The 18,940-nt window shown below is 41.4% G+C and overlaps 1 protein-coding gene across 27 annotated transcripts in view; it reads left to right on the top strand.

The window, feature by feature from the left end:
* Nucleotides 1–18,940, top strand: part of celf2 (cugbp, Elav-like family member 2) — a 190,934-nt gene that overhangs the window by 136,231 nt on the left and 35,763 nt on the right. For all 27 annotated transcript variants that reach the window (XM_018694928.2, XM_018694925.2, XM_018694927.2 and 24 more), the window contains 2 exons: nucleotides 5,822–5,870; nucleotides 10,758–10,892. In XM_018694928.2, the coding sequence (XP_018550444.1) occupies nucleotides 5,822–5,870; nucleotides 10,758–10,892 (184 nt within the window). The remainder of the gene's footprint in view (nucleotides 1–5,821; nucleotides 5,871–10,757; nucleotides 10,893–18,940) is intronic.

An 18,940-nucleotide genomic window follows, 5' to 3' on the forward strand; every position in this document is an offset into this window, starting at 1 on the left:
GGAAATTGTCCAGTAAAGAAATGCACAAGTACACCCAGTACACATAGAAGATGATGTGTTCTAGATGTTTCTGAAATGTTTTTCCATTTCTAAGTCCAAACAGCCTCTGAGAAATAAGAGTTCCAGATGCACAGAATTGATCAATGAGATATTCAAGTGTTTGCTCTTTTGGAAATGAGCACTCCGAGGACACTGTTTATAGATGTTTGCTTACACATGTTTTGTATTCCAATATTACTTACATGTAATCACTTTTATTGTATCTCTCATATCATATCGTTAGAACATTTCCTTACATTGTTCTGTGTCCTGATTGTATTTTTGATGATGTTTTCTTCACTGAAACCAAAGTATCAATGAGTGTTTTCTAAAAATGTAGGTGAAGCATCTTTTCTGTTACTGGTGATGACCACCGTCTGGAGGTCATATGTGTGCTGTTACGCCTTTGTGGGGTGTGTGTGTGTGTGCATGCTACACACTTGTCTGTGTGAGCGTCTGTGTTTTTGTATGTGTGTGTGTCTGTGTGGTCGGTCGTACGGTCTCGGTCACAGATATTGAATCCCGACTGTGAGGGCCATCTGTCTGACTTTGACCCAGCAGCTCACCGTCACACCTTCAGAGAGGAGGGAGGAGAGAGAGTGTGTGGCCTCCGTTGGTGTGTGTGTGTGTGTGTGTGAGAGAGAGAAAGAGAGAGAGAGAGAGACACAGACACACACACAGACAGACAGAGAGTGAGAGAGCGCATGGTGTTTGGAACCATACAGTATGTACACTCCCCAGTTTTTGGCACACACACTCTGGTCATATGAACTTGGCTGTTGCTTTGAAGGTGCCAACTGCTGGCAAAGGCCGCACGCACATACACAGCTACACACTCCTTCCACGACACACACTCATCCTATTCCCAGCGTGAGCCTCAAGTTAGTCCTCTGGCTCCAGGACAAGGCAACCTCTGACCTTTTAAGCACCAGGGACATTCCTGGAAGACGTCAGCGGGTGAGAGGAGGCAACAGGGGATAACGTTAACCCAGGAGCAGCAGTTAACATTAGGAAGTGTAGGGTTTCCTGCACTCGATGTACCGGGAGGGACTATTTAACTACCAGCCAGTGGGAGAAGGGGAGGGTGGGGGTCAGCCTGAATGCCGGCCAGGTTGCCGGGAGTCTCTGTACATGATGAGGATATAAAGATAAAAAAGCTGAAAGGAAGAGAAGAGGGGGGTCGGTGGGTGACATTTCATCAGCTAGTCCGACAGATAGACACCTCGCCTCAGCCAGGGATGGGGGGCATTGGGGGGTGGGGTGATTAAAGAGACTGTCCCATAACTGGAAGGTCGTAAAATCCATCCTGGCTGCCTGCTGCTCTCTGATCCCTCTGGTGTAATGTCAACCGTATGGTTTCACTCATCCCTAAATATCCTCTGGTGATTGAATAAGCTAATCTTGTGCAGCCACAACTTTGCCTCGTCATGCTCACAGAGAAATGAAAGCGAAATTACTCTATTTCTATTCCTACAAAGAAATGTTTTACCCTCCTTTAGCTGACTGTTTTGGTGTTAGAGCACAATAACTGCGTGATTCTGTCTCTTATCAACACTTTATTTAAGCAAACAAGAACTATACATCCAGATAAATTAAACATTTTTTTAGCAGGCTAATAAATAGAGCAGACTGTTGTGCAGTGATTGTAGAGCAGCCAAGAGGACTTGTTATTCGCAGCAATGTAGTTCTTAAACAGTAACAACATGGCGGCTCGGCAACTCATTATTAGCAGTGTGAGTGGTGACTTTCAGTTTGCACATTAATATGTAAATTAAATGTTAATCGATTTTCAAAGGTGTGCATTTATCATGTATTTTACAGCAGCGCCCAGTGTGACTCAGTCAATCAGAACTGAACTATGCAGTTTGTAATAAGGCAATTCAAGTGCTCTAAAAATGATTAAAAACAAATGGTGACACTTTACTTCAAGTGCACTGCGGATGCATTACATGCAGACAATAAGCCCCTTAAAGCACAGACAAACTTTTACGACGCAATAATCAAACATCAGGAAATCGCATTCGCAACTTCCTGTCATTACACGTACAGCTGCTGTGTAAAGTATTCAGCTCTTTTTTTTCTTCATATTTTTGTAAATCACGTGGTGATTAATTATTATGCAGCAGCTTAGAGTGGTTTATGAGGACCACTTCAATTACAGATTTACTCAAGAAAACAGACTCAGTTCTTAGAGGAGCGGAGAAGAAGAAACTAAATAAGGAGATTTTTGGCACAGGAGTGAGAATGAACTTTCATGTAGGATGCAGCAGGTAAACAGGAAGTAGATTAAACAACCTACTGACTAGACAGATACATTTGTACAGCTAAATGCCAGCGCAGCATCAAGCCGGCTGCACACATGGCTTTACGTGGTGAAGTTTTTGGTTCTTTGTGCTTTTTATGAGGCCGAGCGCGGCGAGGACTTAGTCGTTTTGCCGGGCTCCCGCTGAGCGCATAATGAATGGCAGTCTGCGGCTGTGGGCCTGCCAGGCGAGAAGAAACAGCACTGTGGAATTGTGGGATAGCGGAGGAGAGTCTTGCTTTGTGGGTCTCGACGGGGGCTCGCTCAGATCAAACATGTCGACATCGCCACCGCCCGCCAGGCATTCTGGGTAGACAGACCTGAGGAGGAGACGCCTGAAAGCCAGACAGAGTTTTTGTACCTGTGAGAGTGTGAGTGTGCTGTTTATGTTTGTATACATGTGTGGGTGTGTAGTTTTGTAGTTGTCTGTGTGTGTGTGTGTGTGTGTGTGTGTGTGTGTGTGTGTGTGTGTGGCAGCTTGTGGCAGTGTTTTTCAAGAGTGAATGACGGCAGCACAGCGGATGCTGTCATGGCTTTTGTTTTTGTTTTTTTGCCTTTAGAGGACAGACTTTGAAATAGATTAACAAGAACTGACTTGATGTGACTTCCAGGTTTGCTTTGACATGACTTTCCTCCTTTTGATGTGGCTTTGACCCACACTACGCACACACACACACACACACCTCCTCCATGTCCCTGCATCTGTCCTTGTGTTAGTGATACTGTACTGAGACTGCAGCCTGAAGGGTTTCCTGTCTGTCCGGTGTCTATAACCCTCTTACCTGCTTCTCTCTCTCTTTCTCTTACCGTCATTCTTCCTTCTGATCCTTTGTGTTTCTCATTTTATCTTTTCTCATTTTCCTCTGTTGATGGTCTTTCTCTCACCGTGTCTCTGTCACTGTCTGTTATTTGTTCCCTTTTTTCTTCATCTCTTTGTCTTTCTCGCTTCCTTGTTGTTATATCCTTATTTTTTCTTTTGTTTTTCTTTCTTTCTTTCAGACGTTTGCAGCTTCTGTGTACTGCAAACCACAAGTTAAAAGTATACAACCATCACTTAATTTCATTTAAATCTCATTTTTACTTTGGTATTTCTTTCTCATTTCCTTTCTCATCATAGTTCTCTCTCTCTTTCTTTCTTTTGGAATTGCAAATGAAAACATCCTGCCATCAGTGAATTTTAATTTCATTTTGTCTCTCTTTTTTCTTTTTTGTTCTCTTGAAGCTTTTCTCTCTGTCATTTTTCTTCCTGCATATTCTTTTCTTCTGTTTACCTTACTCTTATTTCTTTCTTGCTGTAGTTTCGCTTTCTGATTTTCCCACATGAAGACATTAGCAGCTGATGTCAAAGCGTTCAAACATCTCTAAGCTCCACTTTTATATTTTCTTGTTTTTCTTCTTCTGTCTTCCTTTTTCACTTTCTTACTAATATTAGTTACTTCCTTCTTGCTTTCATTCCTTTATACTGTATGTGACTGAAATGCAATCTACCACAAACTGAACAGTTTTCTTTCAAGCTGTGCCGTGATTGGCTGGTTGCACAGCCTCAGTGATGTGATGAGTCAGTCCTGGTTGACTTTTCAATCTGCAGTCTGTAGTGTATGTGGCAGGTGGAGGTGTGCATGGGGTGCTTTGCTTCATTCTTCCTTTCTGTCTTTTCTGTTCTTTTGTTTCCTCCTCCTCCACCGTTGACTGCCCCCATCAGGCATATTTGGGAACTAATCAACGGCCAGACTAGATGTGTGTGAGTGTGTGTCTGGGGGAAGAAGAAGAAGAAGAAAAAAGCTAGGAGTGAGGATGATAAGGAAGAGAGCAAGAGGGAGAGAGTTGGGATAAAGGTGTGTGATAGAATTGGAAGATCAAAGCCTTCTGTCACAGCGTGACTGAGCCCAGGGGCGTTATGGGTAAGACAGGGCACGTACACACTCGTACGGACACACACACACACAGACACACATACTTATGTGCACACGCACAGACACACACACATACACACAAACTCTCTCACTCACGGCTGGTATTTGACTCTGAGTGTGATTGATACCGGGCTAGATTTGGAGAATCACTGTCATTCGTCTCTCTGCAGATCAAACAGCCACATAATCTCCCATAAAGGAAAGAGAGATGGAGGGAATAAAAAAGGGGACAGAGGAGAGGAGACTGAAGGAGGGGGAGAGAGGGGGAGAGAGAGGTGACAAAGCCTTCTCGTCTGTGAAGTGTTTTCTTGTTTTCCATAAAAGAGGACCGACCGCCTTAAAAACAACATCCATCATTCAGCTCCATTAAACTACTGCTTGGGCACATCAGAGAGATATCCAGTATCTAAGAGGACAAGCATAAACACAGGCATTAGACCCCATTTACCTGGTATAAACATGCAATCCGTATCTCCATATCTTATTTCTGGGTAAGGAAAAACACCGTTAATGAATGCATGCAGAACACATTGTAAGAGAATGCCTTCAGATCAGCCAGGCCACGTTGTGATTGAATCTCAGCCAGATGGAAATAGCACTTTATTAAGTGAAATAATCCACCCAGCAAGTTGAAAGGTCACTTCTTCCTGTTCTCTCGAGCAAGCCTCTTCTGCAGAGGGAAAATAAGTAAAGCTCACAGAGCAGAGTCACTTCCGCTGACCCGGGATGAACCGTGTTTGTTGGCAAGCGGGCTTCCTAATGTGTATTTTATCAAATTTATTACATGCAGAGTCAAGATAAAGAGAGCTAGTTTGTAGCAGGTGTGTGATCAGGTGTCATTTTTCAGATGCAGATTGTCAAAGGGGTGATTCCATGTGTTTCCATGCACCCCCAGCAGAGACCCAATGTTTGATTCCCAGTGGTGTTCATGTGTTCCAGCATGCAGTATAGAACTGCTAATGTTCACGTGTGGGATCAGACTGAGCTGTCTTAAGTTAAGTCAGGTGGAGCCCAGATGAAAAACAAAGTGAAACCTCACTAAGTAGCTTAATAAAGGACCTTGTGGAAGAATAACTAATAAGAAAATTAAATTAAATTATATTGTCTATCTATACATCCAAAGAAGCAGCTCCAGCTGTTTTATTCCTGTGGTCATACAGATGTCATGTGATGTGTGTGGCATTTGTTTTAACCTTAATCAATACAATTGTTGAACAGTGTGTGTGGCACAGAGAAAGTGAGTGTGTGTGTGAATGGCCATATGAGATGCAAAACTGTCCGTTTTTCCTGTTCCTCCTGTTGTTATTTATCTTCCTCTATCAGTGTTTTTGGAAGTGTTTTAGGAAATATCCAGATTTGTGTCTGGTGTGGGAAAACCAAACTTATCTGGTAAATGAAGACAGATTTACATCATGTGTAAACAATTGTGTATTGGATCATATCTGGATTTAATTTGGATATGAGACACCTGAAATGGCAAGAAGAAATGCAGCATCCCTCTGATTGTATTTATGTGTGTGTATAAGCAGTATTTAACGTATTTTGTCCTCCTTTTTTGTCTCTACAGATGCACCACCCTATTCAGATGAAACCTGCAGACAGTGAGAAATCTAACGGTGAGTGCCCCCACATACACACACGCTCACACACATACACACAGAGACAGACGCATCAATATCACACACACATGCATCAATAGCCTTTTTGAATTTGCTTGGTAATAGCTATCTCACCCATGTGTTTGCTCGCCGCCTGACTGGCAGACGGGATGAGGGACGGGGGGGGGGGATTGAGCAAGAGACATAGAGAGACATAGAGAAAGAGAGCAATGGGGGAGAAATGCTGATATATATAAATATATTTTTATATGTGTGATGAATTATTAAGGTGCTTTGGAAGGAGGTCAGTGAAAGTTGAATCGTTTTGGCCTCATGGTGAACCAGACTCTCTCCCCTGTGGCTGTTCGCTCATGCAAACATGCTGTATGTGCTCTCCTCTCACTGCACACACACACACACACACACATTTGCCTTAATGCATCTGTCTCACACACATGCCGCACCGTCACACACTCTGTCCTCAGATCACCGCATTTCCAAACTACATATTGCAGATCCAGTTCTGAATTGATTTCCTATATTGAGCCTCTTCCTCCATTCCTTCTCATTCTAATGAGGAAGCTGTTGGATATATATATATATATATGTGTGTGTGTGTGTGTGTGTGTGTGTGTGTGTGTGTGTGTGTGTGTATTGGGGTTGCTTTAAAGGATCGAGCTGTTGGTATTCTGTGTTTCTCATATTGTCAACAAATCCCATGAAAAGACAACAGCGAGTTAGTCCAACTGTAAATACTTTATGTCCTTTCTACCCTGGCTGAGGCTCAAGCCCCAAGCCCATTGGTTCCCCACTGAAGATGTAAATCTTTAAAATAGCTCACAAATACATGTAGTTTCATTGTTAAAGAAGGCTAAATGATCTCCAAAGAGCTAGGTACTAAACTTTTCAGCAAACATTACTCAGATGTTACTCAAGCATGTTTAGCCTCCTGTAAAGTGACGCATGAGCAGAGCAGGGCTTTTGATTTCAGGGCTTTTGACCTTTTATTCATGGAGTCAATGGAGAACCACAGGGAATTTAAGCTGTATCCCACCCATCCACCAACACCTCGCTCACCTGCGTCGTTAAATCAAAAGAAGGAGAAATTAATAACTTTCTTCACCTGACACCAACACATACACACCTACCACTCTTGACCTCGTGGCTACCTAATGTATGACCCACGAGCACCGTTTAGTTTTATATTTACTAAGAGATAGAAGAATAGTTACAGCAGGGACACAAAGTAAGATGTTGAAAACTGTATTTTTTCTATTTCATTGTGTCTTTAAAGACAGTTTTACAAGGTCTGAATTTTGTCGCTCTATTATTCCAATCTGATTTTAATTGGTTTCATTTTGACGCAGCAATAACATTCAGTGTAATTTGTCAGGTTCATTACGTTCAGTGATATTTAGTCGAGGTAGATTTGGAAACTAAAAGACAATGTCATTTATGTAGTAGTTTTGTTGGAGAGGCAAGCAAGCATTATAAACATGGTGCCCTGAAACAGGAGGTGATCTGGTATCTGTTAAGTTTCTGCTCAGTTACTCAGATTTAAGGGTCAGTTCACCTAAATTGTGAAAACATGTTCTCATCTGAAGATAGTTTCATTTTTATCTGCTGCTGAGGCATCCTGGCATTATAAAATGGCAGTGGTATTCCAGCAGCTCCTGTGTTTTGCTTAGTAAAATGTTTTTGTCAATGGAGTCTGGTAGTGATACATATTAATGCTTCTGGTTAATCAAAATAGATCTTACTCTTTAATAAAGAGGTCTATCTCTGTATGAATCCTATCCATAATGTTCTTATAATAACAATCTGAGCCTGTCAGTGACAAAACCAAGCACTTTAGTGGATGTACTTTGACATAGACAGTTGCCCATTGAATTACATTGCAGCAGCTGTTTGCAGGTTCAAAAATGCAAGGATTATTCTTTAAAAGGCAAACCATCTTTTTTAATCTCTTCCAGTAGATTTGAGGCCCATATTTCATGTTGTCAATACCAAACCCTAAACTAAACTAAAGTAAACCTAAACACCATCCAGAAAATCTGACAGGGTAAATACTTTCTCACTGAGCTGTCTGATGATGATGATGGCTTCTTCTTCGTGACAACCTCAAAGTGAATGTTTCATCTGCTCCTTCAGTTTTTCAGAAGAATTTTTTATCCTCTCACTCTGCAGTAAGACTCCAGTTCAGGCTCTGTTGGTAATTCATCCTTGAGTTGACATGTTGACATCTTTTGCTGCTGAGCCTTCATGCTCCTGCTCAAATATAATGAAGATTAGTGTGATTTCATTTTTGTAGCTCAGAAAATTTAAAAACAAAATCACATCTAAAAACTATCTGTCTTTCCAGGAACAAATGTGCAGTTACACTGGATAATTGAGAGACCTCAAAGTGGACAGTTTTCTTTTACCTGTGGTGCAAACTATTTCCCAATGAAAGATGTTGTCAGCAATGTCTGTGAATTATTCAGTGAGGCGGAGCTCAAGAAATCTCAGCAGCCAATATCTGAATTTTTTTTTTTTTCACCAAATGAAACAGAAATTATTTGCATGAATAAGTGAGAAAATGTGTGTTTTTGCAATTTGAGTGAACTGACCCTTAAAGCTGAGTAATTGAGCAGAATATGAAAATGGATACTATAAAACCATGATTGGATGAACTGGCCATTTAAATTCAGTTGCAGGTTGCTTTAAAAAAGGGTTTCACAAAAAACTTTTATAGGTGTTTTTTTGACATCTGCAGGAACCCTGTGTGTGTGTGTGTGTGTGTGTGTATTAAAGGCACAGGCTTTGCTATAACTTTACATCACACAGCAGTCCTTGAGACTAGCACACAGGCGATGGAGCAGAATCATAAGCTACCTGCTATATCACTGTCCACTGCCAGGGAATACAATAAAATGACAGTATCCAGCAAGGCAGAGGAGAAATCCCTATAAAAGCCATCATCCGCTCCACTGAAATATGGCGAAATACGACTTTATAAGACATAACCGTCAGGGTAACGATGGCAGAACTTAATAAAGCAGCCACTCCTCACAGCCAGAATGGTGAAATATAGAGCAGACCATACGTAACATATCCATCCACTTAATGGTAATGACCTTTAATAAACCCAGTGTTAGAGTCGCTGTAACAGTGACAAATGGCTGCTCAGAGGTTTATTAGTTTAGTCAGTGGAGGAGATGGAGGAAGAGAAAGACGAGGAGATGTACAGTGTAACTGAGAGATAACATTATTGGTAAATGTTTTTTTCTTTTCACTAAACCTTTGTGATTCTTTTTTTTTGGGGATTTTTTTTTTTCTGTTAATGTGTTGAAACTCAGCATGACGCCAATTCTGCTCCAATTCATCCCAGAATGCAAAGCTGACTCCAGATCATCCGAGAGCCAGCTTTATGAGTCTTATCACCCGCCCGCCTGCCTGCACGCCTCGTCCGAAAAAACAGAAACAGTCAATTGTAACGATATCTCCTCTCTTTCTTTTCTATCGACACAGAGTAAATTAATTACATTGCTGTTAGACTTGTGGTAATCTTCCTCTGGAGTGATGCGCACACACACACACGCTGTGTACAAAGGAGTTAAAGCTTTTTGAAACAACACTTATCTTGGCAGCGTATCCCGACGGTTTGTTTTTTAAACACACAAACAATTCAAACAGCAAAATAAACAAGTGCGCTATTGATTTCCCAGAGTGCAACAGACCGCTTATCTCTTTCGCCTTGCGGTAAGAGCTGACAGTTTCCTCATTAAAAATGAATTGGATTAGCATTACATCGAATGTGGTGGAAACACATAAACACACACATGCGCGCATATTGTTTCTGCAAGCAATGAGGATTTCGCTCTCAGCTTAATTCACACTTAACCTCGCTCACACACACACACACACACACACACACACACACACACACACACACACAATGAAACACGGCCCAGGTTTCTCACCATTACCTGCAGCCGGCTCCCGTTCCTCAAGATTGCACCTGAGAAGGAGGGATTGTGTCAGCGAAGGAGAAAGTGAGGGACCCATGGGGGGAGGAAGAGTGAGGATGGAGGGGTAGGAAGAGGAGGAGAGGTGGAGGGAGGCAGAGGGTGAGAGAGGACAAGCTGGAGAGTCTCAGCAAGCAGTCAGTGTTGAAGTGATAATGAGACATTGATCAGAGCCTCGCAGATGGCATGATGAAATACATGAACTCTGTCTGTCTTCATCTCTCTCCCACTGTCTTTCTTCTTTCCTTCCTTCTTTCTTTGACTTTTCTTTTGATTGTTTTGTTTTGTTCTGTCTCGTTCCATTTTTCTGGATTTTTCTGTTGTTTTATTTTGTCATTTTCTTTCTTTTTGGTCTTACCAATCTTTTTGATATTTCCCTATTTAGCAGTTTATTATCATTGTTATATCTTTTAGAAAACTGGAATCCAGTGAAATAGGAAGTTTATGCTCTGACTATGTCCCTGCAATATATTAAACATTTATACAGCTAAATGAATAGTTAAATATTTTAGGAAACATGCTTATTTGGTAAATATGAGGTTACTACCAGTTAGCTTAGCTTAGGACAAAGACTGGAAACTGGAGGAAACAGCTAGCCTAGCTAGGTTTAAAGCTAACAAAATAGTTTATTCCATACAGAAACACCAAGGGTAAACACTTGTGGTTCACTAGATGACTTTAACTATTGCCAAAAAAGCTCAGATTTCTCAAAATGTCAAACTGATCTTTTTAGAAAAGAAATAAGTTAATAAATATGCAATTGAGAAAAAAATATTGGATAAAAAAAGCACAATGAATACATACTCAAATATACAGTAACATATCTAGACTGGAGAGGTGCTGTTAAGTTAACTCAATCATTCACACTGTTTGTTTTTTCCTCTTCTTGGCCCTGCAGCGGTGGAAGACAGGAAGTTGTTTATCGGCATGGTGTCGAAGAAGTGCAACGAGAACGACATCCGGGTCATGTTCTCCGCATTCGGACAGATCGAGGAGTGCCGGATCCTCCGAGGGCCTGACGGACTCAGCAGAGGTGCGTGTCGCTCCGACTCACTCCCATCCTTACTTTACTGCTTCCTCATGTGATTGGTGCCTGAACGGCCTCCAGCAGCTGCTGCAGTTCATAGTGTTGACTTGTCTCATGACTCAGACTCAAAGTCCTGGAGGAAGTATTTACCTCTGACTGTGTGACAAGAGTTGGCTGGTTGAAGAAGGCTTCTGTCTCTCAGAGTATAAACAGCTTTTTACATTAAAGTAACTGATAATAAAAAGGACGGGCTCATTATTTTTAGTTTTTATGTATCAAAAAAAAAACTAGGACTTTATCTTTATTTATTGTCATTATTAAAAAAAACAACAACAACAAAACAGTTGAAAAACTGACCTCAAAAGCATCTTTCAACTAATTTTTAGTGTAACCATTTTACCTACATAGAAGTATTTTCCTGCATAATCAGCAGCTCGTTTGCCTGTTTTCAAATGTTTTTCCCTCGCTGTCTTTTACTGGAAGTTTTTCATGAGCTGTCAATGTCGCAAGATGTTGTTTACTGTAAACTGTGGTGATTAGTGCCTTTTGGCAGCAGGAAACATAAACTTTTGGAAACATAAACTTAACTTGACAGCTGGTTCAAACTGTTCTGCCTCCTTTCAAAAAACTTTTCTATGAAAATCAGTTTTAAAAAAAACAACAATTATGAGTCTTGAATATATTGTGATCGACATTTGTCTGTGACTATAAGATCAAATTCTCCCATTTATCTGAAATTTCTTTTGATGTTGTGATCATACTACCATGAACCTTGAACCCACCTCACAATATTTTTGTCTTGTGAGATGTTCACTGTGTCAGATGAGGCGATCACAGTCATTAACTGGCTGAGAAACATGGCAGATTATATGTTACAGACCAGTCAGAGCTTGTTGGCTTTAACGACTTGTACAGAGGTGATCAATAGGAGGTGCCAGGGACCAAATTCCCTCTTCCATTTGACGTCTTCAGCAACACAGATTTCCACATGTAAACAAGGTTTTCTGAGTGAAATTCAACCTTGAACCATTTGTGAGCTCTGTCTTTTTCCCTCCCAGTCAGTAGAAAGAGTGTGTATAGCAGGGTACAGAGTGAACCTCACAGGTCACCCAGGTTCAATGAAATGACGTTGAACATCATGCCACTTTTGTTTTACTGCCTCTACTTGTATGTGGAAGAGAAATTGTTAAAACTTGCACGAAAAGGCAAAAAAAAGGAAAAGAAATGTAATACATACACAGGATAAAACATGCATATGCCCAACTCTGCTCATTTTCATTCCCAATGCCCCCACATCTAATGGGTTGGGCCATTATCAGGATGATACTTTATAGTGTATAATGACAGTAATAATGCATTAAGAAACCAAACTGAAGACCAAAGATGTCATGAAGAAATAAGAAAAGTAAGGATTAAGTTGGAGCAGATTTCTCAAAAATTGGTGAATCTTTTTTCCAGACTCCATCAATTTATCTTGGTGCACAGATGCTCTTCATTACTGCATTTTGTTGCTTAGAGTCCCAGTAGAATGACTTGGTGGTCAGAGTTGCCTGTTATATGGCAGTACCAAAAACTGAGGTATGAGTGATGTACACACCAGGCTAACCAAATGTCCTTGTGTTATCTTGTATATTAAAGAATCCTCAGTGAAATTGAAACCCACAGATGGTATCATTTTTTCTGAGATGTTCATGCTGACCTGGTCACTGAAATTGAGTTTGTAAATTACATTCTTTGTGCACTAAAAGTCTGTATCAGATCCTGCTGTCAACCAGCTGCTGCTTGGAAAACAGTCGTGATTTCCTTCAGGGTTTTGAGAGTCATGTTAAAGTAAATACAAATGAACTAGAGTGACATCTTGAGGCTGCTGTGGCCACTGTGAATACATGATTCTCCTTTTCGCTCTATATATCTCTTTTCCCTCCCTCTCTCTCTCTCTCTCTCTCTCTCTCTCTCTCTCTCTCTCTCTCCTTTTTATCCCCCTCTTGCTCTCTCAGCCTCAGCCCCCGATCACCCCCCCCGACCTCCTAACCTCCATTCATATCCTTCACCTTCCCTGCCATTCCAGTTTAGCCTCACCGTAAGCCAGTCCTAAGCTCTTTGATACTTCCACACTGAGACAGAGGCCGTATAAGAAGAAGAGCCACTGCTTTGTTACATTTACAGTGTGCATAGGGTTTGTTATATTCTACATTGCAGAATTCAAATTTAAAAGCTATGTTAAAACGGCCTTTTTTTCCCTCCCTTAATTGATAGGAAAAAGAAAAATCAAACATGAAAGATTCATTGTTTGTGTTTTTCTTGTCATTCTTTGGCTCGTATAGCAGGTCAGTAAAATAAACAAGTAATCATCTTTATATAGAATTTGTCAAAGGAGTGGTTATAAAAAACTTTAAGGGAGGAATGACTGAAGGAACAATAAAGGACAAAGATGATTATGTATAAACATATGAATGCAAAAATGTCAAAATATAGTCACTACATCAGGAAAGTCCTGAGGAAATCAGTAAGGCGAGATATCATTTGACGATTTTTTATACCAGAGCTGAAACAATATGACTTTTAATACTACACCTTGACAAATACATAGGTGTTTTTCTACAAAAGCCCTATTTTATTAATAGAAGAGTCAAAGTCCTCAAATGTTAAATAGTTCTAAATAGTAGCAGTTGAACAAGAGCTTGGTCTGAATAAAATACAGTATGAGACTGGCAAATTTTATTCAGAAAATAAAGAGGAATTTGAATCTGACCAGGAATTTCATTTGGTACTCGACAGCTGCACTCAGCCTTACAAAGTACTACCAACATATTTCAGTCAGTACTAAAGAGGTATTGTGGTTAGACTTCCAGAGCTGGAAAGCAGAATTTCAAACAAATCATGATGATTACTGAAAACACACAAAGAAATCCTTGAAATACCCATTCTACTTTCCTCTTCTCTGTTGGTGAAGAAGGAAAGCACTGATTTGGCCACTCTGAGTCTTGCAGGGGGTCATGGAGCAACAATGGCAAATAATCTGTGATCACAAGAGCAAATTTGATCATGACTCCAAATGTGGCAACATCTGAAAAACTGAGATGATTTGGAGAAGGGTATGAGTTGCCACGACACTGGTGAAGGCAAACAGTCTACTGGCTGATTTCAAGGTTTGCTTCATGTAATTGCTGCACATTGTGGTCGCATAATGTTCTCTAAACAAAGTGCTCCAGGGCTGGTTTATATATCAGAGTCTGTCTTATTAACAAGATGTCAAACGAATTGGATTTGTCAACACCTGAGTTTGATGAATGTCTTCTTAAACAAAGTATGGTCCACAGTTGAAAATAGCTGCTCTAAAAAGTCTCCACTTAGTGGCTCAGGTTGACATATGAACAAATCTGGTGAGTCCTACCAACCCATAAACCCACCATCTCATCTATCAAACCCACTCAGCTATTGTACCTCTATAAATAGAATTAACACAGGGACCCCCTCCATCATCAACCATTCCCCGCAACAAACACACATACACACACCTGACTAGTCATCCACCTGATTTCTACCATCCTCCTGATACTCCCTACCTCCCCCTTCCCCTCTTCCCTTTGTGGTTTCTATGTGCTGAGGAGATGGAGGAGCTTTTGAAATTCTCTGTCCTCCTATTCCTCCTCCTCCTCCTCCTGTCACACAAGCTGTCACTGTCATCGTCACGCAGGTTCCATGTGGATCTGTCGGTCACATATATTTTTTTCTGTGGTTGTCAGATGTTATGGATGTTTTATCGTTGACTCGAGTCTTATTTTCTCAGCGTGCCTTCTCTCTCTCTCTCTCTTCCTCCTCAAGGTTGTCTCTGTCTAAAACCAATCTTTGCCTCAAACCAAACTACTCAAACTACCATGTCCCTTTGCTTCTTCAAGCAGCACCACCCTCCCTGTCTCTATATTCACCCTGGTTGTCCTAGAATCCTCTCTTGCATCAATTTGTCCTCTTTTTCCCAGACATCCCACATTGGCCTCCTTCCCTCCCTTGCCTGATTCCTTCTTCCATCCCTTTTCAGCTCCTCTCTTTTGTCCTCATGAATATTTCAGATGCTGATGGCCACATCCTTGTTTCTGTAGAACTAATATAAACCACTTAACAGCTGACGCAAGTCAAAGAGAAAATCCTGGTAGTCCAGTTTGGGTCTGGCTAGTAAACACACCCCTAACCAGGTTGGAAATAAATAGGTCTTTAAGGATTTCTATGTGCCTGCAACTCCCAGAGGTCCTCAGTCCCACCTAGCTGCACTGCTGAGCTCCTATTAAATCTCGGTATCAATCAGAGGAGCGCTCCGCCATCCCGCTATTAATAAAATATGGATCACACCACCAGTGGATGGCTGGGCCTGGGGAGCTACCCTACTTTCATTAAAGGACTGTTTGGTTCTCTGCTGACGACAGAATGCGGCCCGTGAGGTATTTTTAGTGCTCAAGCCACGTCCCATCTCTCTGCCGTGAAAAATAAGACACGCAACAACCAGCCAGAAAGCACTCTACGTCTAAGTTTTTTTTTCCTTTTTGTCATTAACAGCTTTGACATTAATGAATCAATGTTCAGGTTCTGAGGAATTCTTTATTTAGAAGCTTCAAGCTGTGGAAACTGGCTAAAGATAGAAATGTTTTTAGGGGGAGTAAAATATTCTGTGTGCCAATTGGAGACAAACCCAGGAGTTTCCATTAGATGACAACCAATGACGCTGTAGCAAACCAGTTTTATAAATAGAGTCCAGGATATCAAGTCCAGTCTGGAGGGCTAACCCAAATGGAGGCCCCCTCCAGAACTGATCCAGTTCTAGGGCAGCGCTTCTCTGCAGAGGATGGGGCAATCTCCTGGAAAATAAGCAGTTAAATGACAGATTGTGGCCCATCTAAAATAGACAGTCCCCTGAATCAGTTGAAAAAATGACCCCTTTTCGAATGTCCTATCTACAGTAATACCAGCGAGCACAGCAGCCAGGCACTGTAAAGGACACATTAGAATGTTTACTAGGTCAGTACCACAAAATCTGATAACCTTCAGTCTCTGTCTGTTATCCTTATACCTCTCTAATGTTAAGTCACCAAGGCAGTGTTATTTTTAATGTGAGTAAAACATAACTTCTCGTTTGCAAGGACATAAAAATGGAAACATTTTATACAAGATCAAAAGCAGGTCTATATAAAGCTAAAAACAACAGTCATTTTTACACAAAATACTACAGATACTGGTTTGACAGCCTGGACCATGACAGAACTGCTCAAATGTAATGTGACTGCATCATTTCTCAATGCCAGATATTTTAGCAGAAACAAAGGCCCACAAAAAATAAATAAATAAATAAACTTAAGGGCTTCTTACTAGCTTTTTGGGCTTTCTGGGCTTCTTTAAATTACATTTTATATCAGTGTTTTAGTTTAGGGTGACCCGTATTTAAGGACTTTGCTACCAAAACCCTGAATTTGATAGCAATAATGTATGAAACTTAAACTCACCCTTTAGTACTCTGGACTCTGGACTTCATTTTATTAGGTTGACCAAAAAAAACATAAAACACCAAAAAAACAAAACAAAACAAACAAACAAACAAACAAAATCTCAGAGCTGAAGCTGGGGGGCGGCTGTAGCTCCAGAAGTAGAGCGGATCACCCACTAATCGGAAGGTCAGCGGTTTCTCCAGTCCGTGCCGAAGTATGGGCAAGATACTGAACCCCAATGTGTGTATCATTGTGTGAATGGGTGTGAATGTGTTAGAGCGCTCTGTGTGCATAGAGCAAGCACTGTGTGAATGGGTGAATGTGACGCGTAGTGTAAAGCACTTTGAGTGGACTAGAAAAGACTAGAAACTACTAGACTAGAAAAGCGCTATATAAGTACAAGCCATTCCATTCTGTTCCAAGCCCAGACAGCAGAATTCAGAATAAAATGGGCGACTCAGGCCAGACTCTTAAGATTTTGGGGTGGCTTTTTGAATGCTGTTATTCCAGTTTTAACAAGTCCTCATACTTAAACTGCAAAATAGGTTTTTTATTGTCTTCCAAAATAATTCATGTCTGGAGTTCATCAGTACCTTATCATTTCGATGGCTGTCACAGAACCAGCCCATATGAGAGTTATATCATCTGAAACCTTTTTAGGTTAGGGAAAGATCGTAGTCATGGTTTAAACAAACCAGTGTTGAATACCAAACTCATTTCCATGTCCAGTTTCTAGGTCAAACACTAAAATTTAGTTAAGTTAAGGCAACTAAAAGTTGTTTGGGTCACGGAAAGCATAGAATCAGTGCTGAAAGTAACCAAAGGTGACTTCTGGTAAGGGATGGGATGGGAACCTTGATGTCTGGTGTGAAAGTCAGTCAGTGTCACCTCAACCTTCTCCCTGAGTGGTTTTACAGCACTAAAATAATGTCACACTACTTCTGCCTTTGCTTCTAAGAAAGGACAGTCATTATTTGTAGAGCCACAAGAGGACGCTTGTCAGGAAAACATAAAAACATAGGTCATCTAAGTGTTTAAACAAATAACCAGTGCTGTCGGTGTTGTCTACTAAGCACCCAGTCACTCTAAAGAAACATGTCTGTCATGTATCTGGCACATTAAACCTACTGTGTTGTACACAGTGAGGGTATCAGAAAGATTTTTGCTACAAAAGTGGTCACAAAGATGATTATACCATTACTATGGCAATGCATTGCTCCCACTAGGACACACTTGTGTTTTCTCAGGGAAAAGCCTCAGTATCTGTGTAGAGGATTTAAGAAGGAGAAAAACTGACCATCTGTCACTCTCAGCCTCAGTTCTATCACAGCAACAGCCGGCTTTTGATAGAGGTGGAGAAGGACAATGATCACATCTATTCCTCACCACATCTCTCCTTCCTCTCTCTTTCTTTCTCTCTCTCTCTCTGTCAGTTGTATTATCCATCCTCACAATTCCTCCTCTCTTTTTCCCTCCTGCCCTTTCATCCCATCCACACAACCAGGGAGAGTCTATCTGATGACCCAGGCTATTAGTTTTTTCCTCTGCAGCCAAGCCACGAATCAGGCAGCCGAACCTGAACATGTGTGTCTGCGTGTGTGTGTGTGTGTGTGTGTGTGTGTGTGTGTGTGTGTGTGTGTGTGTGTGTGTGTGTGTGTGAACATGTGTGTAATCAGTTCAGGCCTGGCTGCACTAACATGGCTTGGTGAGTTTGTTAGCATATTATTAGCCCGGGGGGGTTGTTGAAGCACTTCTCACATTATCTCCTCTAATCACTCCCTAACCAGTCAGACAAACACAACCTTGCATCAACACCCCCCCCCCCCCCCCGCACAAACAACCAATAACAAACTCCCCTTAAAACTGCCTCCAGCTGCGAGCAATCGTGATTGGCTATAATCACTGTCAGTCACGGAGGATGTCGACCACACCTCCTCTCCTCTCTTCCTCTCTTTCTCTCTCTCTCTCTTCTTCGTTTGTCTGTGGTTTGAATTAATATGATTTTCTAACTGATTCCCGTCTTCCTGAGCCCCTGCAGATATTTTGTCCCTTGCTCGCCCCCGCCCCGCCCCACCACCACATCTCTTTCCTGTTTAACAAAGAGAGAAAGAGGGCACCCAATCAGATGCACAATACAGGCCCAAATGAATTCAGATCGCTTTCATGCAAATTTGGACTGATTTACATTGTTGAGTTGTTGAGGAGAAGAGAGCAGTTGAATCCAGGTATGACTAATTTGGTCAGTGTGTAGGAGCGAGAGGCAAAACATAAAAGACGGTAACAGAAAGAGATGAGGAGGAGGGAGGCGGGGCAAGGCATCAGCAGCCAATATAAAGCCTCAATGGTGACTGTTGTTGTCTCAGATGTCCTGTGGTGGCTGTGGATGGGGTGAGGTGGTGGGACGGGGGTTCGGGGAGGGGTTGTGGTTGTCATGACACTGTGCTCATTTTCCGGCTGTTGTTTCTACAGCGACTGAGAACACTGTTGTCCACCTGTGAGCTGTTCTCTGTATCAATCTCTGTTTTGGGTTTTTTTATAACAACGACATGTCCAACCCTTTTGTCTTGTTTTTGTTCTTTC

This window comes from Lates calcarifer, linkage group LG18 (genome assembly GCF_001640805.2).
Source record: "Lates calcarifer isolate ASB-BC8 linkage group LG18, TLL_Latcal_v3, whole genome shotgun sequence".
NCBI classification, from domain to species: domain Eukaryota; kingdom Metazoa; phylum Chordata; class Actinopteri; family Centropomidae; genus Lates; species Lates calcarifer.